Raw genomic sequence first — 25,367 nt, forward strand, 5'->3', positions numbered from 1 at the left:
AGAGGGGTTTTGGGGTGGGAGAGGGTAGGGGCAGCAGCCCATTCAGGTCTTGTGACTAGCACTTGACATGTGCTAGTCCTCCGCCAGCCTGCTCCATTTTCCCTTGTAATGCCGCATGCAACCCCTGCTTGTTCCAGGCAACTGGACCCCCCTTCTTAATACGTCCCTGATCTCAATAAGGTTTACTTGCTGTGCACATCAATACTGTATGGAATTGGTTTCCTGGTACATCAGTGATTAATTGTAAACCATAGAAAGTTAAAAGAATGCAAAAAAACAACATCTTTATAGTCAATAAAAATCTCACAAATTAATAAGTCTTAAGTGGAAAGTGAATGTGCTCTGCTGTAAACATTTGAAAAGCTATAAACTTAAAAAAGAGGACACTCAAAAATAGTCACATTTCAAAACTGATTAAAAATGCATGGACACTTATGCACGCTTTAGATGCTTTCGTCGATCTGCTTGTCAAGTCTTTTGTTTGTCACGTGCATTTTTACCAATACAATTTATTGTATTGGTAGTGTATGTCAGTGCATGTCAGTGCATGAGGAGAAGGTTGTACTGTGTTGTGGTGGAAACGGACCCATAAGAAACCATTAATCATATTTTTTAGATTTGTTTAGATTTTTTTAGATTTGTTAGAAGCTGAAAGCACATTAACATTAGATAGGTGTGAATGAGCCCTAACTGGGATTTAAATGAACAATTCAACCATTTGTAGAAATATTTACTTATTGCTGCATTTTGGAATGTGTGACCTAAACAGTACAGTATATTGTATAGATTTATATATAGTATTTACAGTATAGCATAGTACTTTGCACAACATTTACAGTTGTATTTCACATTGTACCTTGGGTGTCTTTACACATACAAAGCTCTGTTGAATATTTACTTTGTCAGTACAATCATAAAAATATTTACAACAAGCGACCTAAACTGTTATAAATATTTACAGAATGCAGCCTAAATTGTTAGAAATATTTTACAGAAAATGACCTAAATTGTTATAGTGTTTCTATAGTGATATTATGCAATTAATTTAATTTATATTCATTTTTGGCCAAACGCTCCTTAAATATAAGGATGGTGGTCCCCATGGAACTTAGTCTGTTACCAGGAGACAACTAACTCTAAGGGGTTGGGGTGGGGGGTCAATTCAATTTCATGTGTGTCTGAAATGCTTCACGTAGGCAGATCACCTTGATGTTATGACTGAAATCTTTGCTCATTTTCCCTCAAGTTATCTTACTGTAATAGGTGGAAATATGCGCATCCCATCTTCAAAGCGATGTTAAGTGACACCTTGCACTGAATTAAACCTCCCCCTAAATTTGCCATTTTTTCCCATTCATGGAAAGCAAGTATTTCACACCCCATACTTTGTTCTGACTCCACCAATAAAAGGTAATATTTCCTGGGGTAGACAACACCATTTGCTATTCGTGTGGGTTATAATTGAATAATAAGGGGTTGTCCAAAGTTCCAAATGAGCTGAAAAAAGTTTGATTACTTTAGAAGACCACGAAATTTTAGATGCAAATAGCCTTACTTGAAAAGTTTACGATTAACTTTCCAAAATATAATATACATGCATAAAGTCCATAATCTTACTATAACAAAATATCTATTTGATAAAGGGGAGTGGGGGGAATTCTTTCTGTACAGACCAGTATTGTCAATCTGTTGAAGAACACTGCAGGCAGCCACTCTTCGTCTCAACTGGCTAATAATAGAACAATAGCTCAAAATGTAAATATAGTGCCAAGCATCTTGGGTTCTGTCAAAGTATGGAAACTTTCACATATATGTTTGTGAATATTACAAAATGCATTGAAATGCTGAATATATATTTTTCTATTTAAATTCCAAATGTAAATTACTTTTAATTTTACTCTTGATTACTGTGTGTAACTGTCATAAACATTAGTCTTTGCACTTATCTGATGCATAATAAATATGGGTGATTAATGTGAGTCTGTCACATACACAAAGGGAAGGTAGACATTTTGTAGTCTGATATATTCATGAGCCTATCAGTTCATTCGGCAGTGCCTCAATGATATCACTGGTTCCTAGCAAATTGATTGGCACCAAACTGGTTCAGCCCACAGTTTGGATACCTCCACTGTGTGTAGGTGAATGGTCCGCTTTAATCCCTTAGCATTGCTGTGATATTTTTTTTCATATACGAGGAGCACAAGTAATCAGTTTAACAACCACAAACTGGTATGCATCTCCTTCATATGCATACTGCAGATACTGCACCAGTGGAAGATTAGCTTTTGCTGAATGAATTACGGGACCAAGTTTATAATGATTGATATGTCAACTCCAGCTTTGATTTGATATACCTCTCTGTCCCACTTCATTCTTCATCAGTCACAATGTATGGTGATCCAAAAATCTTCCCTTCTTCCAGGGTTACTGTTTCTTCTGTATTTATAATCTGATGTTCTTTTGTTTATTTTTATTTATTTACTTTTTGACTGGAGTTCATGGTTAGTGGTATGTTTTGCACTAGTTGGCTTTCTGTGATGTCGCGTGAGCTTTCATCCGCTTGCGGCCTTGTGGCACTGGAAGAGCTTATACTTGCCTGCCGTCTTAATATTTTCATGATTTGTCTCTTGTATCCTTTGCAAGCACAGAAATATATCAGTGGGTCTAGGCAGCAGTTCAGGTTCATTAGACACACGGTAATATGTAGAACGATTTGAAACAGTTGCATCTCATGGCATCCTGGGTCATAAATTAGCTTTTTAACCATATGTTGGGTAAGGGCAATGTGATGAGGAGTGAAACAAATGAAAAAGACCACGATCACTAAAATGATTGTGTTGGTTGCCTTTTTGTTGGTACCAGTTTTTTCAGATAATGGATTTGTCTTTGCAGTCAGGCAAAGTTTTATACTTATTTGAGAATAGCAATACAGTATTATTCCTAGAGGAATAAAGAATCCAATAAAACATGCTCCAAGAAGCATGTATGGCAAATGTGGTATTTTTTCGAAGTTTGGGTATTCCATACAGGTAATTTTCCCATCTGGCTCTTTATGTGACATTTCCTGTAAAAGTAGTGGAAATGTCTGGAAAAAGACGAACAGCCAAACAAAAATGCAGATGATCTTGGCGAACTTCACCCTCCTAATCTTGTTGTAACGGTGTGGGTGCACAACTGCAAAGAAACGGTCAATACTTAAGCAAGTCATGAAGTTTACACCGGCGTAAGTGTTGATGTAAAGGAAAAGAGATGTAATTCGACAAAGTGCTTCTCCTAAGGTCCAGTCAAAACCCATAGCATAATAAACAATTCTAGTAGGTGACACAATGGCAAAACAAATGTCGGAGACGACCAAATTTCTTGAATAGAGCGTGGTGGAGTTTAGCTTTCGTCTGTTCTTGTGGATGACAAACAAAGCCAGCATGTTTCCAAGCAGCCCAAAGAGGAAAATCATGCTGTAAAATATGGGCAGCAGAATTCTTGCAGTGTTGTGGTGAAAGTACAAATCACAAGTGTCGTTGCTGTACTGGGTACTGTTCTCCATTGTTTCAATGCTTAAATAGCCTGGAAAACATAATTGTACATAAAAGTATTATATACTTACAATTATTATAATTATTTTTGTGTTGCTTGTTTTTATGTTACAAAAATGAACTATCAGATTAAAGTCTAACAGGGGTCTCTACCCACATAAAAAAAAAAAAAATCATATCCCCAGTTGATAATTTGTAAATCTACAGCACTAAACTTGAACATGGTAAATACATCAAACCGGTATATAGATATAAGTATCAAATGTTGCATAGAGCTCTGGATACATTTCACATCTCACATTATTATTGGTCTGTTATTTTCCTCTATTTTTCTTTGATTTAAATTTTTGTTCACTTTACTTCCTATTTTTTTTATAAATTGAGTCTAGATAGTTTCACACAGATCATTTCACTATTTAAATGATTAAATAATTCACTGTAATGTCTATCTATCTACATATCTGTGTATATATATATATATATATATATATATATATATATATATATATATATATATATATATATCTCTATCTATCCTATGGTCAAGTTATTTAAGGTAGATCCGCGCATTGAAATGTTTCATACTTATGGTGACCTGAAAAATTAAGTACTTTTCGGAGTTCTTTAAAAGGGGGTTTCACTTTTCCGGAACTTACACCATGCAGTGTGTCTACATCGGCAGCTGGGACCTTGGACAATCCCATTTTGTGCTACATGGCTCTCTCCTTAGCAGTTGAGATCTGAGACAGCCGCCGTTTTAGACCTTTCCTGCTATAGAGGGAGCCATGCAGCATCAAAAGGGATCAGCCCAGCTATATGGAAGTTCTGGGACCCTGGTAGACACAGTGAATGGTGGAGGTCCCAGGTTAGGGCCAATATAGTATTATTATTATTATTAGGGTATACCATTTTAAAGAATTGATTTTTAAAGTGGAAAGTCCTTTAAAATTATCAGAATGGAAAATGAAAATGTAGGGATGTAGGGTTTAATATCTCTCTGCACAAGGTTCTCTCATGGCTAGTTTCTTTAAGCCAGTATAAGGAAGGAAGTTAATGAGGCAGTGACATTATGACTCATAGAGCAATAACATTTGGACAGATGTTACACAAAGTAAAATCATGTCATCTTCTCTTCTGATATTATTAGTGGTGTACTAGTTATTGTAGCTGTGCAGTTTCAAAATTCCAGAAGTAATTTTTCATAGAACTTTTCAAGTAGTACATAATTATATAGACAGGTTACTTAGTACCAAATGTAATGAGCTGTAAACCTTGCACTATACCCTGTTTGTATCTCAGAATGTGATCATAAAGGTCACAAGTAGTTAATAATATATTGTGTTCAGTTGCCCCATTTCAGGTGAGTGTAAGAACTGGAAAAACAAAGATGTATCTTATTGGACAAGTGTTTCTTTTTACATTAATTGAGCACATGTAAAAAGCTCTGAATATGTGGTGTTGAATGTATTATTTGCTGTTCCTTCTGGTGTCTGACTTTGGGGGTCAGTAGTCCTAAACCAACATGAGCTTCTCTGAAAGAATAACAAGCAATCTGGATACTGAAGGGAAAGAATAAATCAGTTTGAGCCATCACACAGAAATTGAGTGTAGCAATATCAACAGTTATTTATTGTTAAAAGGGAAAAAATAAGCAATGCCCGGAACAGCCAATGAAACAACTGTGGTTGATGATAGTAAAATCATCAGTGCTGTGAAGAAAACTCTAAAGGAGTCTACTATTCCCACTATATTAGGTTTAAAAATCAAAAGGCAACGCTACATGATACAAACTTCTCTTCAGCACCAATAAAAGAAAGGTCCAATTACAGTTTGTTAAAAAGCAGAGGGATGTGTTGTGAATGATGATGACAAGGTAAAAATGTGGGGGAACTGCAAACAGACTAAAGCAGCAGTGGGTAGCCCTATAATTTTAAAGGGCTGCATGTACAGCCCTCTAATCTTCCACTCATATGTTAAAAAATATATTTAATCAAAGAAAGACACCCATGTGTAATGGCATATCAAATGACATTTTAATGCGCGTAAACCAGTGTTACAAGCTATATAAAAAAAAGGTAACAATTCACTGAAACTTCTTGGTGACCAGATTTTCCGCTAGCTTTGAAAGTTAGGTGTAAGGCTGGACCGGACACAATGCAATCCTGTCAACTTATTGCATATGTTGTTTTAAATGTGTCCCATGATAGAGAATGTCTGTGGAAAAACAGCTTTGCAGCATACTGATGCAAAACAGGGCCCGCTAAAACATTTCTTACAAAGACATGCAATGCAGGTGAAATAATACAAAGACACTCCCAAAGCAAAACATTGGTGGACAATTGTAATATAATATTGGGAAGAAACATTAGGCCAAATATAGAGTCCTACACAGAATCCTGCCACTCTTGGGAAGTTAGAAATTCATTTATAGATGACCAACATATTTGGTTGTTAATAACACTGGTGGGTGTGAGAAGAACTGAGGGGAATGGTTGCATCAGGTAAAGCGTAAGTAGGGGAAGAGGGAAACAGGAGAGCTGCACCACTGGGGAAGGCTAGCTAATTCTTATGGCATGATGATATTGGCTACAGGAGAGGTGGTCTCTTTGCCATCAGTTGATGGTGTAGCGTCAAATAACCTCTGTGAGAAGGGATCTTGGCCCGCATCCTTGCCTTCTTTTAATGAATTAAGCAGGAATCATGCAGCTCTTTCCAGCGGATGAAAGAAAATTATTGTTCATTGTGTGGAGGAAGTTACGTGATGTGGCTAATCTGGGCAAAGAATAAGATCAAGTTCAGTCTTATTCTCTATTTTATGACCTGTCGAGCTTCATCTCCGACCCCAACACTTATTTACTGTGAGCGGGCCGTGAGTTAAGCTCAGCAGGACAGAGTCCTTCCTACCCTTTGTTTTCACCTCTGCTCTTATTTTGTCTACCTTGTTGTATGGCCCTGTTTAATGTATGCTCAGTTTTCCTATTTTTGCCACTGTCCAGTGCTGCGGAGCACTATGGTCTGATTTAAATCCAATTGAACATAAATTTCACTTACTGAAAAGAAGACTGATGTCAGTGGCTTGCAGGCTTGATAAAGCTTTTTATGTGAAAACTATGTTTTATATTTTAATTTATTATAAGTTATTTTTTTCCTTATGCTTTTAATCATCTAGCATGCTGCATGCTTTCCAGTAGCCTGATTTAGGTGGGACTGCCCTATTTGTTGACGCCAAAAGGGATGGGCCTTACAGACAAGCTGCCAGGGCTTTGACAGAAGAGTAGTTAGGCCTATTAAGTCGGGTTTTGGGTGAATTAAATAGATTGATGTTTCTCTATTAGAGAACCGATGGAGCCCCACAAGAACAGCTGCATCAAGCAGCCCCTGGGACTTCAGTTACAGGAAGGAGAAAGTTAGCCAGATTCAACAAATCAATCCCAGTAGCGGTAGTTCCTCTCAAAAGCAAAGCTAGATAGTAACTTCGTGCACAGAAGTCATAATCATCCTCGCGATCTTCATAATCAATTGAACAAATCAAGCACTTAGCAATAAGGAAGTCACTGCAACGTGTTAAGTTTGCCTTTGCAGAGTTTCTCAAGCAGTATCTACTACCACCGGATAGATTGTATAAAGACTGTGGAGTTATTTGGATCCCTGATTTTCTGAAGAGAACCGTTGACGGTTTATATATCCATGCATACACGTTTCTGTTGAATCTGGCTATATGGAATGAAAAAGCTTTTTTGTACATCATGATATGAAATCTAGATTCCAGAGTATGCTAATTGCAGTTTCTAAGGAGCACCCATTGGATGTTATGCAGATATATATATATATATTTTTAACCTTAAAGGAGATATATTAGGAGATGTGTATATGTATATATATATATTTTATTTTTTATTTTTATGCATATGTGAGATTGTATGGCTTAGCAATTTATCGCCATTAAACTACAATTATATGTTAAATAAGAAGTGAATTTGGGCATTCTTCTTTTTTCTTTATATTGTATATTGTATTTAAAGGAGATTTAACACTGTCTCCATTGAATTGCTGCATCTTACTTCTTATATCTATTACTAACATCCAAATAATTTAGCACCAGAGATTTTGTACGTTTTTGGTGGAATTGGGTAGATGTCCACAAACTTTAAGCGTGTTTTTCTTTTCGACGAGGATTGAGAAAATGTAAGAGCCAGCACGGTGGCTTAATGGTTAGCACTTCTGCCTTATAGCACCAGGGTCATGAGTTCAATTCCCGACTATGGCCTTATCTGTGTGGAGTTTGTATGTTCTCCCTGTGTTTGCGTGGGTTTCCTCTGGGTGCTCTGGTTTCCTCTCACACTCCAAAAACATACTAGTAGGTTAATTGGCTGCTAACAAATTGACCCTAGTCTGTGTGTCTCTGTCTGTCTGTCTGTCTGTCTTTCCGTCCGTGTGTGTGTCTGTATGTTAGGGAATTTAGACTGTAAGTCCCAATGGGGCAGGGACTGATGTGAGTGAGTTCTCTGTACAGCGCTGTGGAATTAGTGGCACTATATAAATAAATGGTAATAATAATACTAAAAGACTACAGTCAGCAGGAGTCCTGTGTACAGGCAGAATCCAGACAAGTATTTCTGACAAAAATTCTATTCTGTCTGCCACAGGAGCCCTGCCTGCTCACTCCCTCACAAACAATCCTTGCTGCTTAGTTTCCCGCACTGGACTATAGGCAAAGTACAGAAATTCCACATGACCACAGGAGCTCTGCCTGTTACCTCCTTCACACTTAGTCTACTGCTAAGTCACCTGTCCCAAACTGCTATGTACATCTATTTCCTGCCATTGAGATTTAACTCACCTGAGCAGTTCATAGACTGTTCTTAGGTCAGTACACAGGATTGGTCATTGCCAGGCAATCTCAATTGTGATCAGCACACAAATACTAGGCAGATTATTTTTGTGATTTAGAGTTAAGCTCTAAATGATCCCCTCCCAACTCTTAACAGGCCTAATTAATAAACAGAGAAAAACCTGATCTTCTACAAAAACAAATGTTTTCACCGGACCTAGGGCTTGTCCCTATCTCCTCAACAAGTCTGGGCTTTTAAGTTCCACTGCGCATTTTGTGAACTGGGTAGCCTGGTGACACAGGAGTTCAACTCTGAAGAATGGCCCTAAGATGCTGCCCAGTGATATTTTATCAATAAATTAGGGCCATAGGAGATGTAAACAGCGAAGATAGAAAAACATTCCTATCACCTGTTCCTATTAAAGCTGTAAATCTTCAAAGTTTCACACCTGCAGTGCAGCATGATTTTGCCAAGGTGCAACATTTCATCTTCTAGCTGAATTTATTCCTAACTCTATACGAAGGCCATAATCTTTAACTAAAGAAATGATAATGCAAATATGAAAGTAAATAAATAAATATTCCTTGATCAGGAGGTTAAAATAAGAATATATAAATGTGCAAAAAAAATTATACATCCATTTAGAAATAGAATTTTATTATATCTAATCAGATGTATAAGCCTTGTACACTGAATTTGATAATATAACTGTAGGTCACAGTGTAAATACATTTTTGTTTCCTATTCCTGATCCAGTTTTACTTGTATAATCCAAATAAAATAATTAAGCATTTATTCAAGTATACTACTGAAAGAAAAGTCTATTTCTCCATCCTCCCCTCCAAAGAAAAGTAACATGCACTTCAACTCAAAGTAGTTCATAAGTTATTTTCCATTTAAACGAAAAGAGAGCAAAGCTGTGAAATTTGTTTTGATCATTAAGTTATAAAATGCTCCTAGTCGTTAAAGGAGTAAACAAGTTTATCTATCTATCTATCTATCTATCTATCTATCTATCTATCTATCTATCTATCTACACTCCCAGGTCTTTCTAAAAATTGTGAAAACATTTCCTTATTTTATTTCTCTTTTTCCGTTTAGGAGCAAGTTACAATTTTCTATTATAGAGTACCTAAAGCCTTTATTTCTTATTAATATATATCAAAGGCTATGTATAATATATGGGAAATAAGAGTTTTTAAGTCTTAAACACCATTTTTTTTGGCACTACATACAGTAGGTATGAAAAATATTTTCCTTTGCTGTTTATGCTTTTGAAAGAGCATTGAAAAACAGTGTGCTTTGTATGCAAATGTTCTGACTCGACTATAGAGTCCAACAGCATGCAGAGTTATGCTCACTCTCTTATATATAGGATTATATTAAGACAAGATAATAAAATTAACTTCTGTTCAATGGTAAATTCTGATAAAGTTTAAGAGCAGGGGTGGTCAACCAGTTTGAGCCTAAGAGCCAATCATATCCATAGATACGGCAAAGAGCCAACTTTACCTTTTATATTATGTGTGCATTAAATATACACAGTATAAACATGCGCGTACATAATGCACACATACATTGAAAATATAACATCATTTATATTATCTCACTAAGTGAAAAATAAGATAGCCAACATTGCCAAACTGTTGAGAATTATAATCAACTCGGCTCTTACCTTGCTGCTGTGTCATAAAGACATAAATAGCCAACATGCCCCTCTCAGACCTCTTCACATTCTCACCAGACCTCACCATGTGCCCCTTACATACACATCAAACTCTCCACATGCCATGAGATCTACTCACATTCCAAACACATACCAATCAGCCTCCCCACATGCCCCATATATTCCTCTCAGCCTCCCCACATGCCCCATACAGGCCAATCAGCCTCCCCACGTGCCCCATACAGGCCAATCAGCCTCCCCACGTGCCCCATACAGGCCACTCAGCCTCCCCACATGCCCAATACAGGCCACTCAGCCTCCCCACGTGCCCCATACAGGCCACTCAGCCTCCCCACGTGCCCCATACAGGCCACTCAGCCTCCCCACGTGCCCCATACAGGCCACTCAGCCTCCCCACGTGCCCCATACAGACCACTCAGCCTCCCCCATACAGGCCACTCAACCTCCCCACGTGCCCCATACAAGCCACTCAGCCTCCCCATGTGCCCCATACAGGCCACTCAGCCTTCCCACGTGCCCCATACAGTCCACTCAGCCTTCCCACGTGCCCCATACAGTCCACTCAGCCTTCCCACGTGCCCCATACAGTCCACTCAGCCTTCCCACGTGCCCCATACAGTCCACTCAGCTTTCCAACGTGCCCCATACAGTCCACTCAGGTTTCCCATGTGCCCCATACAGTCCACTCAGCTTTCCCACGTGCCCCATACAGTCCACTCAGCCTTCCCACGTGCCCCATACAGTCCACTCAACCTTCCCATGTGCCCCATACAGTCCACTCAGCCTTCCCACGTGCCCCATACAGTCCACTCAGCCTTCCCACGTGCCCCATACAGTCCACTCAGCCTTCCCACGTGCCCCATACAGTCCACTCAGCCTTCCCACGTGCCCCATACAGTCCACTCCGCCTTCCCACATGCCCCATACATTCCTCCCAGCCTACCCACATGCCCCATACATTCCTCTCAGCCTCCCTTGTGCCCCATACAGGCCACTCAGCCTCCCCACGTGCCCCATACAGTCCACTCAGCCTCCCCACGTGCCCCATACAGGCCACTCAGCCTTCCCACGTGCCCCATACAGTCCACTCAGCCTTCCCACGTGCCCCATACAGTCCACTCAGCCTTCCCACGTGCCCCATACAGTCCACTCAGCCTTCCCACGTGCCCCATACAGTCCACTCAGCCTTCCCACGTGCCCCATACAGTCCACTCAGCCTTCCCACGTGCCCCATACAGTCCACTCAGCCTTCCCACGTGCCCCATACAGTCCACTCAGCCTTCCCACGTGCCCCATACAGTCCACTCAGCCTTCCCACGTGCCCCATACAGTCCACTCCGCCTTCCCATGTGCCCCATACATTCCTCTCAGCCTCCCTTGTGCCCCATACAGGCCACTCTCCTCCCCACGTGCCCCATACAGTCCACTCAGCCTCCCCACGTGCCCCATACAGGCCACTCAGCCTCCCCACGTGCCCCATACAGGCCACTCAGCCTCCCCACGTGCCCCATGCAGGCCACTCAGCCTCCCCACGTGCCCCATGCAGGCCACTCAGCCCCCCCACGTACCCCATGCAGGCCACTCAGCCCCCCCACGTGCCCCATACAGGCCACTCAGCCCCCCCACGTGTCCCATACAGGCCACTCAGCGTCACCATGTACTCCATACTTACCTGTCACATAGACGCTGGATCCCGCGTAGAGGAAGGAAGGAGAATAGACTGCACACTCTCCTCCTCCTTCCCTGATTGGATAGCAGTGATAACGTGACCTCCCTGCGTTATGCAGAGGAGGTCACATGACGCGGCTACTGCCAGTGAGCCGAGCTATTGGATCTGTGGCTGTCGGTACCAGAATCATGACAGCCACAGAGAGTCACAGAGTCGACGGGAGCCTCTATTTTAAATTCAAAGAGCCGAGAGCCGCGGGTTGGCCACCTCTGATGTAGAAGATATGTTATGCATCAAATAGTTCAATTACAGGTCTGATGTCAGAGACCCGGAATTGTATGCTAACAGTGGCTGTGTAGCCACTATCGTCTGCACACAAAAGTTTGTTATGGCTTGTTATAGAATTATCTAAATATTGGGATAACAAATAAGGGGACATATAAGGGAAATGGCAGATAGTTCTGGGGCAGGCTCAGTAAGTGCGGTTCTCATGGAAAAACACATTTGATGACACCATGATATAAATATAATGGTGGTTGTAATTGTGAGAATACCATTACATTGATTCTCATGTTCTGTGTTAGACAATTAATAAAATTTAATTACACTGCTATATATAAAAAGGGTTTATTTGGTGAATGAGCCAACACTTGTAAATGTATATGTGTATTATTATTTTCGCGCCTCAGAATTATTTCCCACTATTCTCATTTCTCAGAAAAGAATGTAATTGTTTCACATATTTTTCATTTTCTCTCTTTTGAGTAAATTTTGACTGACACACTTAATGGAGATAAACCAGATGAGAGATTATATGTACTAACAGCGGTGGAGAGATATAAAAACACAAGTCTGAAAACTGTCCAGTATATGTATTTTAATATCTTCACAACATACTAGAAAAGACAGTATATAACCATAAGTGTGGGTGTAATCTGAACCACTATAAGAATAAGTGGTTATAATAAATATGAACTGTAATTAGCCAGGCACTACATTCTTGCTCCACCTAAGGGTCTGTTCTAAATATTATTTAAGCTCTGTATCTCATTCTGTATTTCACTTTCTCAATCTTACTTTAAATATGTCGCCGTCATAGGCCTACTATATGTGACGACGATTAGTATATGAATATCTTGTAATGTCAACTGTAATTATTTGTAAAGTTGGAAGAGCATTCTCTCTGGAGGAATTAATAACAACATTTTGTAGTTATATATGTTAATTGAGATAAGTCCCTACCTATTTTCTTGTTTGTAAAAAGATGGACAAGTTGCTATGGCATTAGAGATCAGCTTGCTACCCTATCTGGGGCCTAAAGCTGATAACCACCCTGGGGCTCTTTAAGACACAACACACCAGTTTGTGCAACAAAGTGCCATTTCTATCATTGTTTTTATTTTCTACTGTTTGACTGGATATACAGTACCACTGCTATTGTTATACATATATTAATTCTGCATATTTTGTATGTGTAACTGCACACGACTTGTATTGTTTGTTATTTTGTATGTTTGTGTTTTATTTCTCAAGTTCAGCATGGTAATAATGTAATAAAAATTGTCTAATATTACTCATTAGGGTAGATTTAATTAAGCACATGGTTTTGCTGGAGCTTGGTATAATGTGATCCTGCGCACATTTCCATGTCTTGCAGTATATAGCACATTGCTTCTTTTTGCTGGCACCGCTATGAGGTTTGATAAGTAGCCTAACATTTGGAGTCTCATAACAAGATCTTTCTATGTACAACTACACAGTACTTCATGGAATTATTTGTATCTGTGTAAACTAATATTCAGCTTTTAACTACTATGGAATTGTATATATCTGTTCAAGGTAATTGTGTTTAAAATGAGAATTGGGCTAGTAGTGTTATGTATTTGTGGGTGAGAAGTTGGACAGTTCTGCTGTGGGTCATTACTTATAGACATTCAAACTATAAGCACTTGCAGTTTAGCAAAATGTGATTAAAAGAATGAAACATTGTGACTGTACAACTATATAAAAACAATCTCACTGTGTTCTGATAGAGGGCCTCACACTGTGCAGTATTAACGATAATAATACAAAATCCATCAGATCATTATCTGGCATTTTGGTACATAAAGTCAGTAAATAATTGCATGAACTGGCCTCACCTACCCCAAAAGTGTTCCAAATCTTGTTTCATTTGTCACCTAGGTTACATTTGAACATTCATCCTATTGGTTAGTGCACATGTGTGGCCACATTTACACAATTGTAGGAAGCTTATCAGCTGCAGACATTTTGACAGTTTACAATACAGATATTGAGTCTTCACCATACCCATTAATATGTTAAACTGATGTATAGTTATGAATCTAGTACAAAAAGCACAACAGTTTGTCGAGTACTTTGCAAAGGGCGAAACGATTGTCGCAAAAAGTTGTGATTTTCTGCTTGTGCCTCCACTAAAGTAGTTTAAGTTATGAATGGGTAAAATGGAGCTTTTGCATCCATATGTGTCACAATTTGACTAAAGGCTGCTATATGGGCATGATGCGATGGCATTACAGATCAGTGCATTTGTACAGAGTAAGTGAAAGCCTGTCAATCAAATTTTGCCTGCTCAGTTAAGAGAAGCAGTTCCTTCATAACATGGCAACCTTCTGCAGGGGTAGGAGGGAGAGCTTTTACTATAAATAAATATAAACACCAGTTATTTCATGCAAAATATTGAGCTCAGTATATTCTTCTAATTATTAATTATTCTTACTATTTTTATTCTTATCATCAAGCAATGGTGTAACATTTAAATTTGAACATACAATGACAAAATCTGGTAGGCAGTGAAACAGGTGATGGGTCCTTGTCTGCAATAGCTTATGATCTAAAGGAAATGTGGTAAATCAAACAAGATTACTCATTCGAAGAAAGAAACAGGTATAACCACAAGCATGTAATACCAAGTGCTTAGTAGTTCTATATGGACTGGCAACCCAGTTAATCTGTGAGCTAGAGCACAAAAAAATGCTGTGAGGAACAGAAGTGTTATGGGCAGTGGAGATGTCTTCAGAAGAGAATATACGTGACAGTCGTGAGGTTTCCAAATGAGCTACAGGAACTAGACCCGCTGAACATATGGAATTTGATAGGCTTCCCTAAAGAGGTACATTTTCAGGGAATGCACAGATATTTGAAGCTTTAGACCAATAGAGCAGTGGAGTGTATTCTAGAGTATGAATGCAGCACTTGAGATGGGAGTAGAATGTGGTAATAATGGAAGCTGACATATTGGTCACTGGCAGATTGAACTAGATCAGTGGTTCGCAAATCCAGTCTTCAATGTCCCCTGACATTTCAGGTTTTGTGGATATCCATGTTTGTGCACAGGTTGGTAAATAAAAAGGATTGAGGCACTAAATAAATCACCTGTATATAAGCATGGGCATCCTAAATCCTGGACTGTTAGGGGGGGCTTGAGGACCAGAGTTAGGAAAGTCTGCACTTGATGATTGGGTAAGTATTAAGCAGTGATGCGTTGTAGAGGGCTTTATAGGTGAGGCCCAAGTTTTTAAATATGAAACTGGTAGAGTATGTGTGTATGTATATGTGTAGGGGGGACCACACGCTGCGGTTTTCCTGCTATACTGCTACTAGCCCCAGCTACTGAAGCCTGGTGCTGTTATTTGCAAATTCGCTGGGAACCCACACTTTTTGTCCGCCGATTTTGCAACTGCCAGCATAGGCAGGCGGCACTAGGACTAGTTAAGATTGTTTTTATTATTGTTTATTTAATGATCGGCCTTACGGAGCTGTCACCAGTCCAGTGAATAAATTTAGTGACGTCACTGAGAGCGCAGGACGTTTTAAAGCTATTCAGTTACAGCCTCTGGCACTCCTCGGACTTATTAACCTTTGTATTGAGAGCGGTGCTAATAGTACTAATGTGTGCTCTCCCTGACAAAAACACTAACCCACTCCCTTGTGGTTGAAAAATATGACTCCTACACTACCTCTTGGTGAAGAATTTGTTTTTTGCAGAAGTCAGTCATACATGTCCTCTAAAGTGAAGCCACTTTGAGTACACCCATTACACACCACTATCTTTAAAATGGGACACATTTTACCTGATTGTAAAAAAAATAAACATTTCTTAAAAATGTCACCCCTCAAAGGAACTCCATTGTCACAATGGCTTTCTAACAAAACAAACCTCTAGTTCTAAAACGCCCTGTACACTGAGTTATGCTCTTTTTGCAAAACAGGAAGTGGGAAAAAAGCCAGGATTTTCAACTTTAGACCATCCCAAATTTGTCTTTTTTATTCTTTTATTCTGAAATTTGGCATGCAGCACCCAGCTCTCCATTTGCATGCCAACTCAATAGCTATAATACTTTTTAAGATGTAGTTCCCCCTCTCACAAAATGAACATGGTGGAATGCGATTGATTTGGATCCAGATTAATTTAAGGGCACGACTGTGTGTGTGTGTGTGTATATATGTGTTTGTGTGTGTATGTATGGGTTTGTGTTTGTGTATATTTATATATACGTATATTTATTTTTATATATACGTATATTTATATTTATATATACATATATTTATATTTTATTTATATATATATATATATATATATATATATATATATATATATATATATATATATATATATATATATATACACATATACATACATATATATACATATATATACACATATACATACATATATATGGCCCGTAGCCTTGGGTGTATAAATTCAAGCACCTAGTCATGCAGTCTTCATTTGTAAACATTTGTGATACAAAGTGGGTTGCTCTGAAGAGCTCAGTGACTTCAAGCGTGATACTGTCACCTTTGCAGTAAGACTGTTCGAGAAATTTCATCCCTGCTGGATATTCCACGGTCAACTGTAAGTGATATTATTAGAAAGTGGAACCATTTAGGAACAACAGCAATTCGGCCACAAAGCGGAAGACCATGTAAAATCAGAGCGGGGTCAACGACTGATAAGGCGCATGGTGCGTAAAAGTCACCAACGCTCTGCTGATTCTATAGCTGAAGAGTTCTGAACTTCCACTGGCATTAATGTAAGCACAAAACTGTGAGGCAGGAGCTTAATGGAGTAGGTTTCCATGACCGAGCAGCTGCATGCAAACCTCACATCACCAACTCAAATGCCAAGCGTCGGATGGAGTGGTGTACAGCACACCAACACTGGAACGTGGAGCAGTGGAAATGTGTTCTGTGGAGTGGCAAATCAAGCTTCTCTGTTCAGCAGTCAGATGGGCGAGTCTGGGGTTGGCAGATGCGAGGAGAACGTTACCTGCCTGACTGCAATATGCCAACTGTAAAGTTTGGTGGAGGAGGTATAATGGTATGGGGCTGTTCAGGGTTTGGGCTAGGCCCCTTATTTCCAGTGAAGGGAAATTTTACTGTTTCAGCATATCAAACCATTTTGGACAATGCTATGCTTCCAGCTTTGTGGCAACATTTTGTGAAGGCCCTTTTCTATTCCAACATGATTGTGCTCCAGTGCACAAAGCAAGGACTACAAACACATGGTTTTATGAGTTCAGTGTAGAAGTACTTGACTTCCCTGCACAGAGAGCCCTGACCTCAACCCCATTGAACACTTTTGGGATGAACTGGAACTGAGATTGCAAGCCAGGCATTCTCGTCCAACATCAGTGCCTGACCTCATAAATGCTCTACAGAATGAATGGGCACAAATTCCTTCAGCAACACTCCAACATTTTGTGGAAAGCCTTCCAAGAAGAGTGGAGGCAGTTATTGCTGCAAAAGAGGAATCAACTCCATATTAAAGTATATGTGTCACGATCTGTGGGGAAGTTATTAGCTGGTGTTAGTGCAGCTGAGCAAGGAGGTGTGGAGTCTAACGCACCTCCTGGTGTTAACCAGGGACCCCTGCAAGGGAGTTTGGGCTTTGCAGCAAGACGGTGCGCAGCTCGAGGTTCTCCGAGACAGCCACCAGTGTAGTAACAGAGTGGACAATGCGTAGTCATACAATCCGGATCAGAACCAATAGGACAGCGAGGTACCAAAGGGAGATCCAATGAATAGTCAGCCAGGCCAGGAATCAGGAAACCAGAACTAGCAGCAAGGTACAAAGCGTAATCCAAAGGAAGGTCAGAGGAGATAGCCGGGTCAAAACTGGATCAGGATACAAACAAAGTGCTGGAGCTGGGTGAAACCAATACTCCTGTACCCTAATGGTGCCAGAGACTCCTATATATCCCCCTGTGGGGTCCCTGATTGGGGGGGGGGGCGGAATTGCTGGCGGTCAAAGTCGCTGACTGCCGACCGGAAGCCGTATGATGTCCCATTGCCTTGCAACGAGATGCGAGAGTGATTGCGCGTGCTTGCGCAGCGGCCAGAATGTTGAGGGAGCGCCCTGTTGCTAGGCAAAGGGACGTGACGATCGGAAGAACACAGACGACCACCTCTTGCACCCAATGTCAGTGCGGAGGCGGCGCCTGACAGTATCTCCGCTCCTCTCTCCCCAGATTAGAATCATTAGCAGACTCGCCCCTGAGGAAATTAGGGAGAAGATGGGAAGCGTGTAAATTGTTTTTGTACATCCAAGATCTCTCTTCTGGGCCAATGAACAAGGAACTGTGTTCTACCACGAGCAGTATGGGAACCTAAGATACAGTCAACCTCATATTCACCTCCCAGAACAGATTTGACGGGAGGAGGAAGAAGATCATTCTTAGAAAACTCATTAAGAATTAAGGGGTTGAGAAGAGATATGTGAAAGGAACTGTGTACACGGAGAGAGGGAGGTAACCAGAGTTTGTAGGTAACAGCATTGATGATGTGCGAGATGCAGAAAGGCCCAATATAACGAGGTGCAAATTTCATTGATGGTACTTTAAGTTTGAAATTACGAGTGGATAACCACACCTTCCCCTCTACATGAAGAATTGGATGAGTTCTGTAATGGCGATCAACAAATTGTTTGTGTCGGTGTGAGGATTGCAACAACTTGTCTTGAACCTGAGACCAGATCCTGGAAAAGTCCCGAACCATTTTTTGAATAGCAGGAATAGGGACACTGGAATCCTCAGAAAGGGTAGGTAAGACAGGATGTCTACCGAAAAAAGTGAAGTTGGGGGATATTCCGGTGGATTTGTGCTGATGGTTATCATGAGAGAACTCCGCCCAAGGAAGATGGTCACTTTAGGAGGCTTGATGGTCGGAACAATAACAACGGAGGAAAGTCTCCAAAACCTGGTTGACCCGCTCAGTCTGACCCTTGGTCTGGGGTGGTAGTCTGAGGAGAATTTTAGCTGGATCCAAAGATGTTTGCAAAAGGATCACGAGAATTTAGAGATAAATTGTACTCCTTGGTCAGAGATGATCTCTAGGGGCCAACCCTGGAGGAATAGAGCAGGTCTCTAAAAATATCGTTAATTAATTCCTGGAAGACTGCCGGGCATTACAGCGCCCGAAGGGCATTACCAAGTACTCATAGTGCCCGTCCATGGTATTGAAAGCAATCTTCCATTTGTCGCCTTCACGAATCCAGACCAGGTTCTAGGCTCCCCTGACATCTAGTTTAGTGAAAATTTGGGCTCCATGAATGCGATCGAAGAGCTCTGATATGAGAAGAAGGGGATAGCGGTTCTTGATAGTTATCACGTTAAATTTGCGATAATCGATACAGGGCCTGAAAGACCCATTCTTCTTTTTGACAAAAAAGAATCCAGCACCCGCTTTTAAGGTTTTTGGAAATGTAGGCCACCATAGCCTGAGTCTCAGGTAAAAATAACGGAAATACTATGCCCAGGGGAATCCTTTTGTCAGGGATTAGGTCAATGGGACAATCCTGTAGCTGTGGAGGCTGTACAGATTCTGCGGCTCTCTTGCTGAAGACGTCCAGATAATCTGAATAGGCTTCAGGAAGGATTGGTTGAGAGGTTGAGGCAAAACAAGAGATCGAGGTCCTTGCAGGAAGTACCGAAGACAGACATCGATGCTTGCCTGTTGGTCCCCAGGAGATGACCTGAGCACGGTCCCAGTCAAAATGAGGTGAATGTGCCCTGAGTAGTCCCAGAATCACCTGGTTAATGGACTGTGGAAGAATTAGGAAACTTATCTATGCAATTTGTAGAGCTCCTACCGACAACAGTAATGGACTGGTGATGCGGTCGATGAAGCCGTTGGTGACGCGGTTACCATCAATCGCAGTCAGAGCCAAAGGCTGTGGCAAAGGATGAAGAGAGAGATGGAGCTTGGAGGCCAACTTGGTGGATATGAAGTTCCCATCAGATCCAGAGTCCACGAAAGCTGACAACTGCTGGAGACCATCCTGTTCAATTTTTCCTGCTTCCAACACATCAACTTCAAGAACCGACTTTTTACTTGCTGGCAAATATATCCAATCCTTTGACATGTGCCATTGTATCGAGATAATCAATATTATTCATATCACTTATCAGTGTTTTTAATGTTGTGGCATTGTGTGTATGTGTGTATATATGTGTATATATATGTGTGTGTGTGTGTGTGTGTGTGTGTGTGTGTGTGTATATATCTATATATATATATATATATATATATATATATATATATATATATATATATATATATATATATATATATATATATATATATATATATATATATATATATATATAGTGTGTATATTTATATATGTGTATTTATATATAAAATATGTATGCGTACAATGTATGTATAGCATGAGAAACTGGTTGTTTTTACCAATTTCTGGAGCAGAAAAAAGTGTTTGAAGATTATAATCTTCAATTTCTACATTTCTTTCTCTTATCAGTGGGTGGGGATTACAAATGTAGTTACTGAGATCACTTTGTAGCACTTTTTGAGTAACCTTCTGCTCAGGAAATGAATAATGCAAAATTGAAAGTTTTCCACTAGGTTGGGTTAATTAGTGTATTTAAAATATACTTTGTTATATGATTATAAAAATACATTGTGTAGTTCTGTTTGCAATTTAGGTATAATGAACTTATAAGCACAGCTTTACTATGTCAGTGCTCTTACTGAGAAGTCTGTTCACAACATTTGTTATCTTCCCACAAATAACCAGTATAACAAAGACTGAAATTATCGTTTCACATGATGGGATAATGATGTTTTGTTTAAGTAATATCCCTAAAAAATGTATGTGACTGCTAAATATCTAATAACTGCCCTCGTAGCTAGCAGGTTATAAAACTAAAGAATAAAGACAAAGGGTGTTTTTACGCCAACAATAAAAAATTGATTTTATTGTCACATAGGTGACTTTTATATCTGACTCACTTGGTTACTGAATGATTGTAAAGTAAGGTTCCCAGTGATGAAAGCATTGGGCTTAGTATTTGCCCCTGTGCAGTAGCTGACCAGGCTGTAATACAGTATTCTGATTAGTTCGCTTCCTCTCAGTATTGTAGTCTGTGATATTTCACACCACATACTATTCACTGACCCTCCGTTCCGCTTTTTCATCACTGGGGCTGAACTCTTTGTAGTCTGTGAGATTCCCTTTTTCATTTTAATCAGTGAGATTCCCTTCAGAATTATAGTCAGTGAGGCTCCACTCTGCATTGTAGGCAGTGATCCTCCTTTTAGCTTAAAAGTTGGTGAACCTCCCCACAGCATTGTATACAGTGACACCTCCACTTCAATGTTCCTCCCATCAGAAATGTACAGCAGTCCCTTCAGTGCACATAGCATTTCTTGTAAAATGTGATTTTTTTTTTTTTTTTTACAAGAAATGTTTAGTGGTCTAACACACACTGCTGGCTGTAGTGTATGTTCTAATAGGAGAAACAATGGTTTATTCTATTATAATGAGACTATGTTGGGCTCCAAGAGCCGGGTGGCAAGTAAAAACAGCTGGGTGGAGCACCCGGGAAATAGGTGCTGGGCAGAACACTGTATTGGTGTTTTAGCAAATTGCATACAAAGACATGTTCTGCTTTTGCCGCTTAGTTTTCTGTTATCAATTGTCCTTGAAGCAAAATTGCCATACTAAGCTGGTATAAACATTAAATTATTACCGAATTACTTTTTTTGCTGTTAAAGAAAAAATACATATAATGTTCTTACTGGTAAACAATAGGCATAGTATATGAAAGCAGCTTGAAATGCCTTAACTGGAAACCCAGCAAAAATGAACCTTACAGACATATTACCTGAAATGTATGTACAACTGGCTGCTGTTTAATATAATGGTAATTTCTATACTTACAGAGCTGATGCTGCTCTTCCTCTGTGTTCTTATTAGTGAATGAGCAAGAAGTTTCCTCCCTCTGATTTCAAGAACTGTTTCCCCGTCTCTTTTCTGGTGTCACAATCAGCATTTTTGTTCCTGTGGTCAGAACATCAGAAGTCTTTACTTGCTGCTCGTCTGTATCTTGGCTGCGGGAAGTGAAAGCCTTTCGAGTATTATATTAAAAACCCTACTCAATTTCTTGTGGCTATTTAAATAAGTACATGGCATTGCCAGAGCTTTCCGTCAAGTCTAAGTGTGAATAACATTAATCGAAAAAAGTCATCTGAGTCTACTTTATCTTTGCTTTTTGCTTTACCTAATCAGGATATATCATGTTCTTCTTATGTTAGTGTTCTTGCTGATACCTTCCATACTTAACTCTTCTTCCTTGCTGCTTTCCCTGTGTACTATACTTCTTATGAGCTATTGCTCATTTTGTTTTGTTTTGGTTTTTTTTTTATTATTTATTATTTCTTTTTTTGCTGAGGTGGGGTTTTTTTTTTTTAAATAAAAATCATTTCACTAAAAATATTATTTTTTGAAAGATAGTAACTTGTGCTTAGTAGTTCTGGAAAATTGGTTTCCACTTTTCCCATTAAGGACGGCTAGGAAAAGAAAGGAAAATTACAGAACCTGTTGAACTGATTTGGTTTTGCCAGTTGTTGGAAAAAAATAGTTAGCAAAATTTTCACAGAAGTAAGCCAACTGTATATAGATACCTGAACTATTACTATATAGTCATAGTGGCAACACCAGCCTTTGCATGCTGAAACAATGAGTTTGTTTAAAGAATAGCTACAGTATATGTAACAACTTGGTAGTTTCTCTCAAAGGGGTATATTTAGCAAACCACCTAAAAAGGAAAAATGGTGGTGTTGCCCATAGCAACCAATCAGATTCTAATTATTGTTTTCCAGAATGTACTTAGATAAATGATAGCTAGAATCTAATTGGTTGCCATGCACAATACCTACACTTTAACTTTTTAGAAGGTATGGTAAATCTGCCCCTGAATGTGTACTGTCTTATTTCTCATGTCTTAACTCATTTCTCTCTTCCTCCACAGTTTAGCTCCTGTCTTCGGATTGTTTGTGCCATTTTATTGTTCGGTGCCACGCGTGCCATTGGCTCACATATTTGGGTGGTTTCCAATCACCAACAAAACTTTGGTGTACATAGTGGGACTCCAGGTACATTAATGTTCATTTATGTAACGCTCCTTTCTGAAAAAAAAATGTTTCTGTGAGCAACAAAAACCGTTTTGTTTGATTCTTGTAAAAAACAAAAAAAAATAAAAAGCAGACAATTTAATTGTTATACCAAAGAACATATGCTGCTTAAATCTATACTGGGATACCTAAAGTGTAGTCAAAATAACCACCTACTGTTTTTTATGGTGTTCACATAAAGTACAATCTCATTAATTTTCAGTCTAAAAACAAAAGATGTACTAGGTGAAGAGCGACATTGCAAGACAATAGATGCAAACAAAATAAAAATAATTTGAAATCATAAAAGTTGTTGCATGTATAAGACATTTACATTGTAAACAATTTATGTATAAGAGGAAGTAAAACCTGGAGCTGCTGATAGCATTTCACCTATTAGCAGAAATAATGTTATTTAAAGTATAAAGTATATTATTCCGAATGTTATGTGCACTATTCACTTCCCTTGCCATATTTGTGTATTAGTTGTTGAGTGAAATGTGTCATCCTCTCACCCACTTTGAAAGACAGCATCAGAAATGCCTTTACTCAAAACTGAGGATTTAAAACTGATATAAATCTGTAAATATCCATTTATTACTTTTTAAGACCGGAATTAATAAATTCATAGGGGGGTATTCAATTGACGACGGGATCGCCAAAAATCCCGCGCTCAAAGAATATTACCGTTAATACGGTAATCCTGCGCGTAAATACCGTTAATACGGTAATTACTCGCTGGATTTCAGCTCGCAGCTCCCTGAGCTGCGAACTGAAATCCAGCGAGTAATTACCGTATTAACGGTAATATTCTTTGAACGATCCCGCCGTCAATTGAATACCCCCCATAGTGTTAATAAGAGTCCTCTTCGTTATTTTAATCTTTTTTAACGAAGATGGTCATGTGACCTTTTTAAGGGATTTTCTCCAATTTCAAAGAATTACCAACCTATTATTTTCTCTTCCCATAATAATTATATTTTTGTTTTCATACCTGCCATTTGGGCAACCCAGTACTGTTTGAATGGTGGGCAGTGACTGTACAATCAATGCTCCACGTCCTGCTCTTAGCCTGTATAAGTAGTAGGTTGGGCCAGTAGTGCATTGGAAATCTCTACAAATCTGTTATCCAGCAACCTGCTCAATTAACTCTGGATTGCCGGAAAAGGGAGTGTAAATAAACAAAACAAATAACACTTATAGCGGGGTCATAAAGAGGTGATGGAGAGATTAGTTGTTAGATATTTAACTTGTGAAACCATATAATATTTCTCCCAGTCTTCATTTTTTCTATTTGGGGAAGACATACCTCCAATCAACAATGTGTCAATCCCCCATAGTCCCCTCTGTTAACTGAAACCGAGAGCTCCCTCGCGTTACAGCTTACAGGGCTCCCATGTCTCTACAATGGATCCCTGTAAGCAGGAGTCAGCTCCCATAACTGTTTATATGTGTGTTGTTTGTGTGTCTGGAGGGGTTACTAAAGGGCTGACCTCCCTTATTTACTACACATGCTGGCATATGTAATCACCGAACGCTCCACTAAAGGCCAGCTTGTATGCGTCGGTTTGTAGCTTTTAGAAACACCAGTCTTTGCTAGAATGGCCATATGTATTTAACACCTTTTTTTGTCCTACTTAGCTTTTGACCTCAAGTCCGTATATGCTGGTGGTTGCAGTTAGTGGTCTGGTAAGTACAAAACTCTGCTTGCAATATATAGTGTGTGTGTGTGTGTTTTAAAAAGTATAAATTATTTAAAAAACAATACATTTCTTAGTGATTTCAAACTTTTGCATACTATATAATTATATCCAGTGCTGGAAGTGGAGCGGTATGTGTCAGTATTGTATACCAGCACTACTTCTTCCCACTCCATTTAAAAAGCCTGTTGGCATATGATCGGTCTTCTGTGGGAGGAGGGTGGGGGGGGGGATAGCACAGCAGTGTGACCAAGTGACTGGATCTGTCACACTGTACCCTACTGCAAGCACGGATGCCGAAATTGGGGGTGAGGTAGTGGTGGCTGAGTTATAAAAACCTCATCAGTGGAACTTCTAGTCATGTGCTGTAAATTCGCTGGGAATGGAGGAGGGTGTCTGTTAGACAAGCAGTGGACAGCTGTGGCAGACACAGGCAGCAGTGATCGAAATGGAATCCAAATCACCATGCTTACTAGTGTCTGGTAACTACACCATGCTAGAGAG

The 25,367-nt window shown here is 39.6% G+C and overlaps 2 protein-coding genes across 3 annotated transcripts in view; one reads left to right on the forward strand and one right to left on the reverse strand.

Annotated features, from left to right (window-relative positions):
• UBAC2 (UBA domain containing 2) overlaps positions 1-25,367 on the forward strand; it is a 176,167-nt gene that overhangs the window by 95,755 nt on the left and 55,045 nt on the right. For both annotated transcript variants that reach the window (XM_075199948.1, XM_075199949.1), the window contains exons 6-7: positions 23,022-23,145; positions 24,805-24,852. In XM_075199948.1, the coding sequence (XP_075056049.1) occupies positions 23,022-23,145; positions 24,805-24,852 (172 nt within the window). The remainder of the gene's footprint in view (positions 1-23,021; positions 23,146-24,804; positions 24,853-25,367) is intronic.
• GPR183 (G protein-coupled receptor 183) lies at positions 644-22,089 on the reverse strand. The gene is made up of 2 exons (XM_075199946.1): positions 21,932-22,089; positions 644-3,567 (listed from the first exon to the last, which is right to left on the reverse strand). Exon 2 carries the CDS (start codon positions 3,545-3,547, stop codon positions 2,474-2,476), a length of 1,074 nt encoding a protein of 357 aa, XP_075056047.1. The 5' UTR covers positions 3,548-3,567; positions 21,932-22,089; the 3' UTR covers positions 644-2,473.

Source organism: Mixophyes fleayi, chromosome 2 (genome assembly GCF_038048845.1).
Source record: "Mixophyes fleayi isolate aMixFle1 chromosome 2, aMixFle1.hap1, whole genome shotgun sequence".
Taxonomy (NCBI): Eukaryota; Metazoa; Chordata; class Amphibia; order Anura; family Limnodynastidae; genus Mixophyes; species Mixophyes fleayi.

Excerpts from the sequence above, each read along its gene's own strand:
- GPR183 (XM_075199946.1), bottom strand. The coding sequence starts at position 3,547 with ATGGAGAACAGTACCCAGTACAGCAACGACACTTGTGATTTGTACTTT.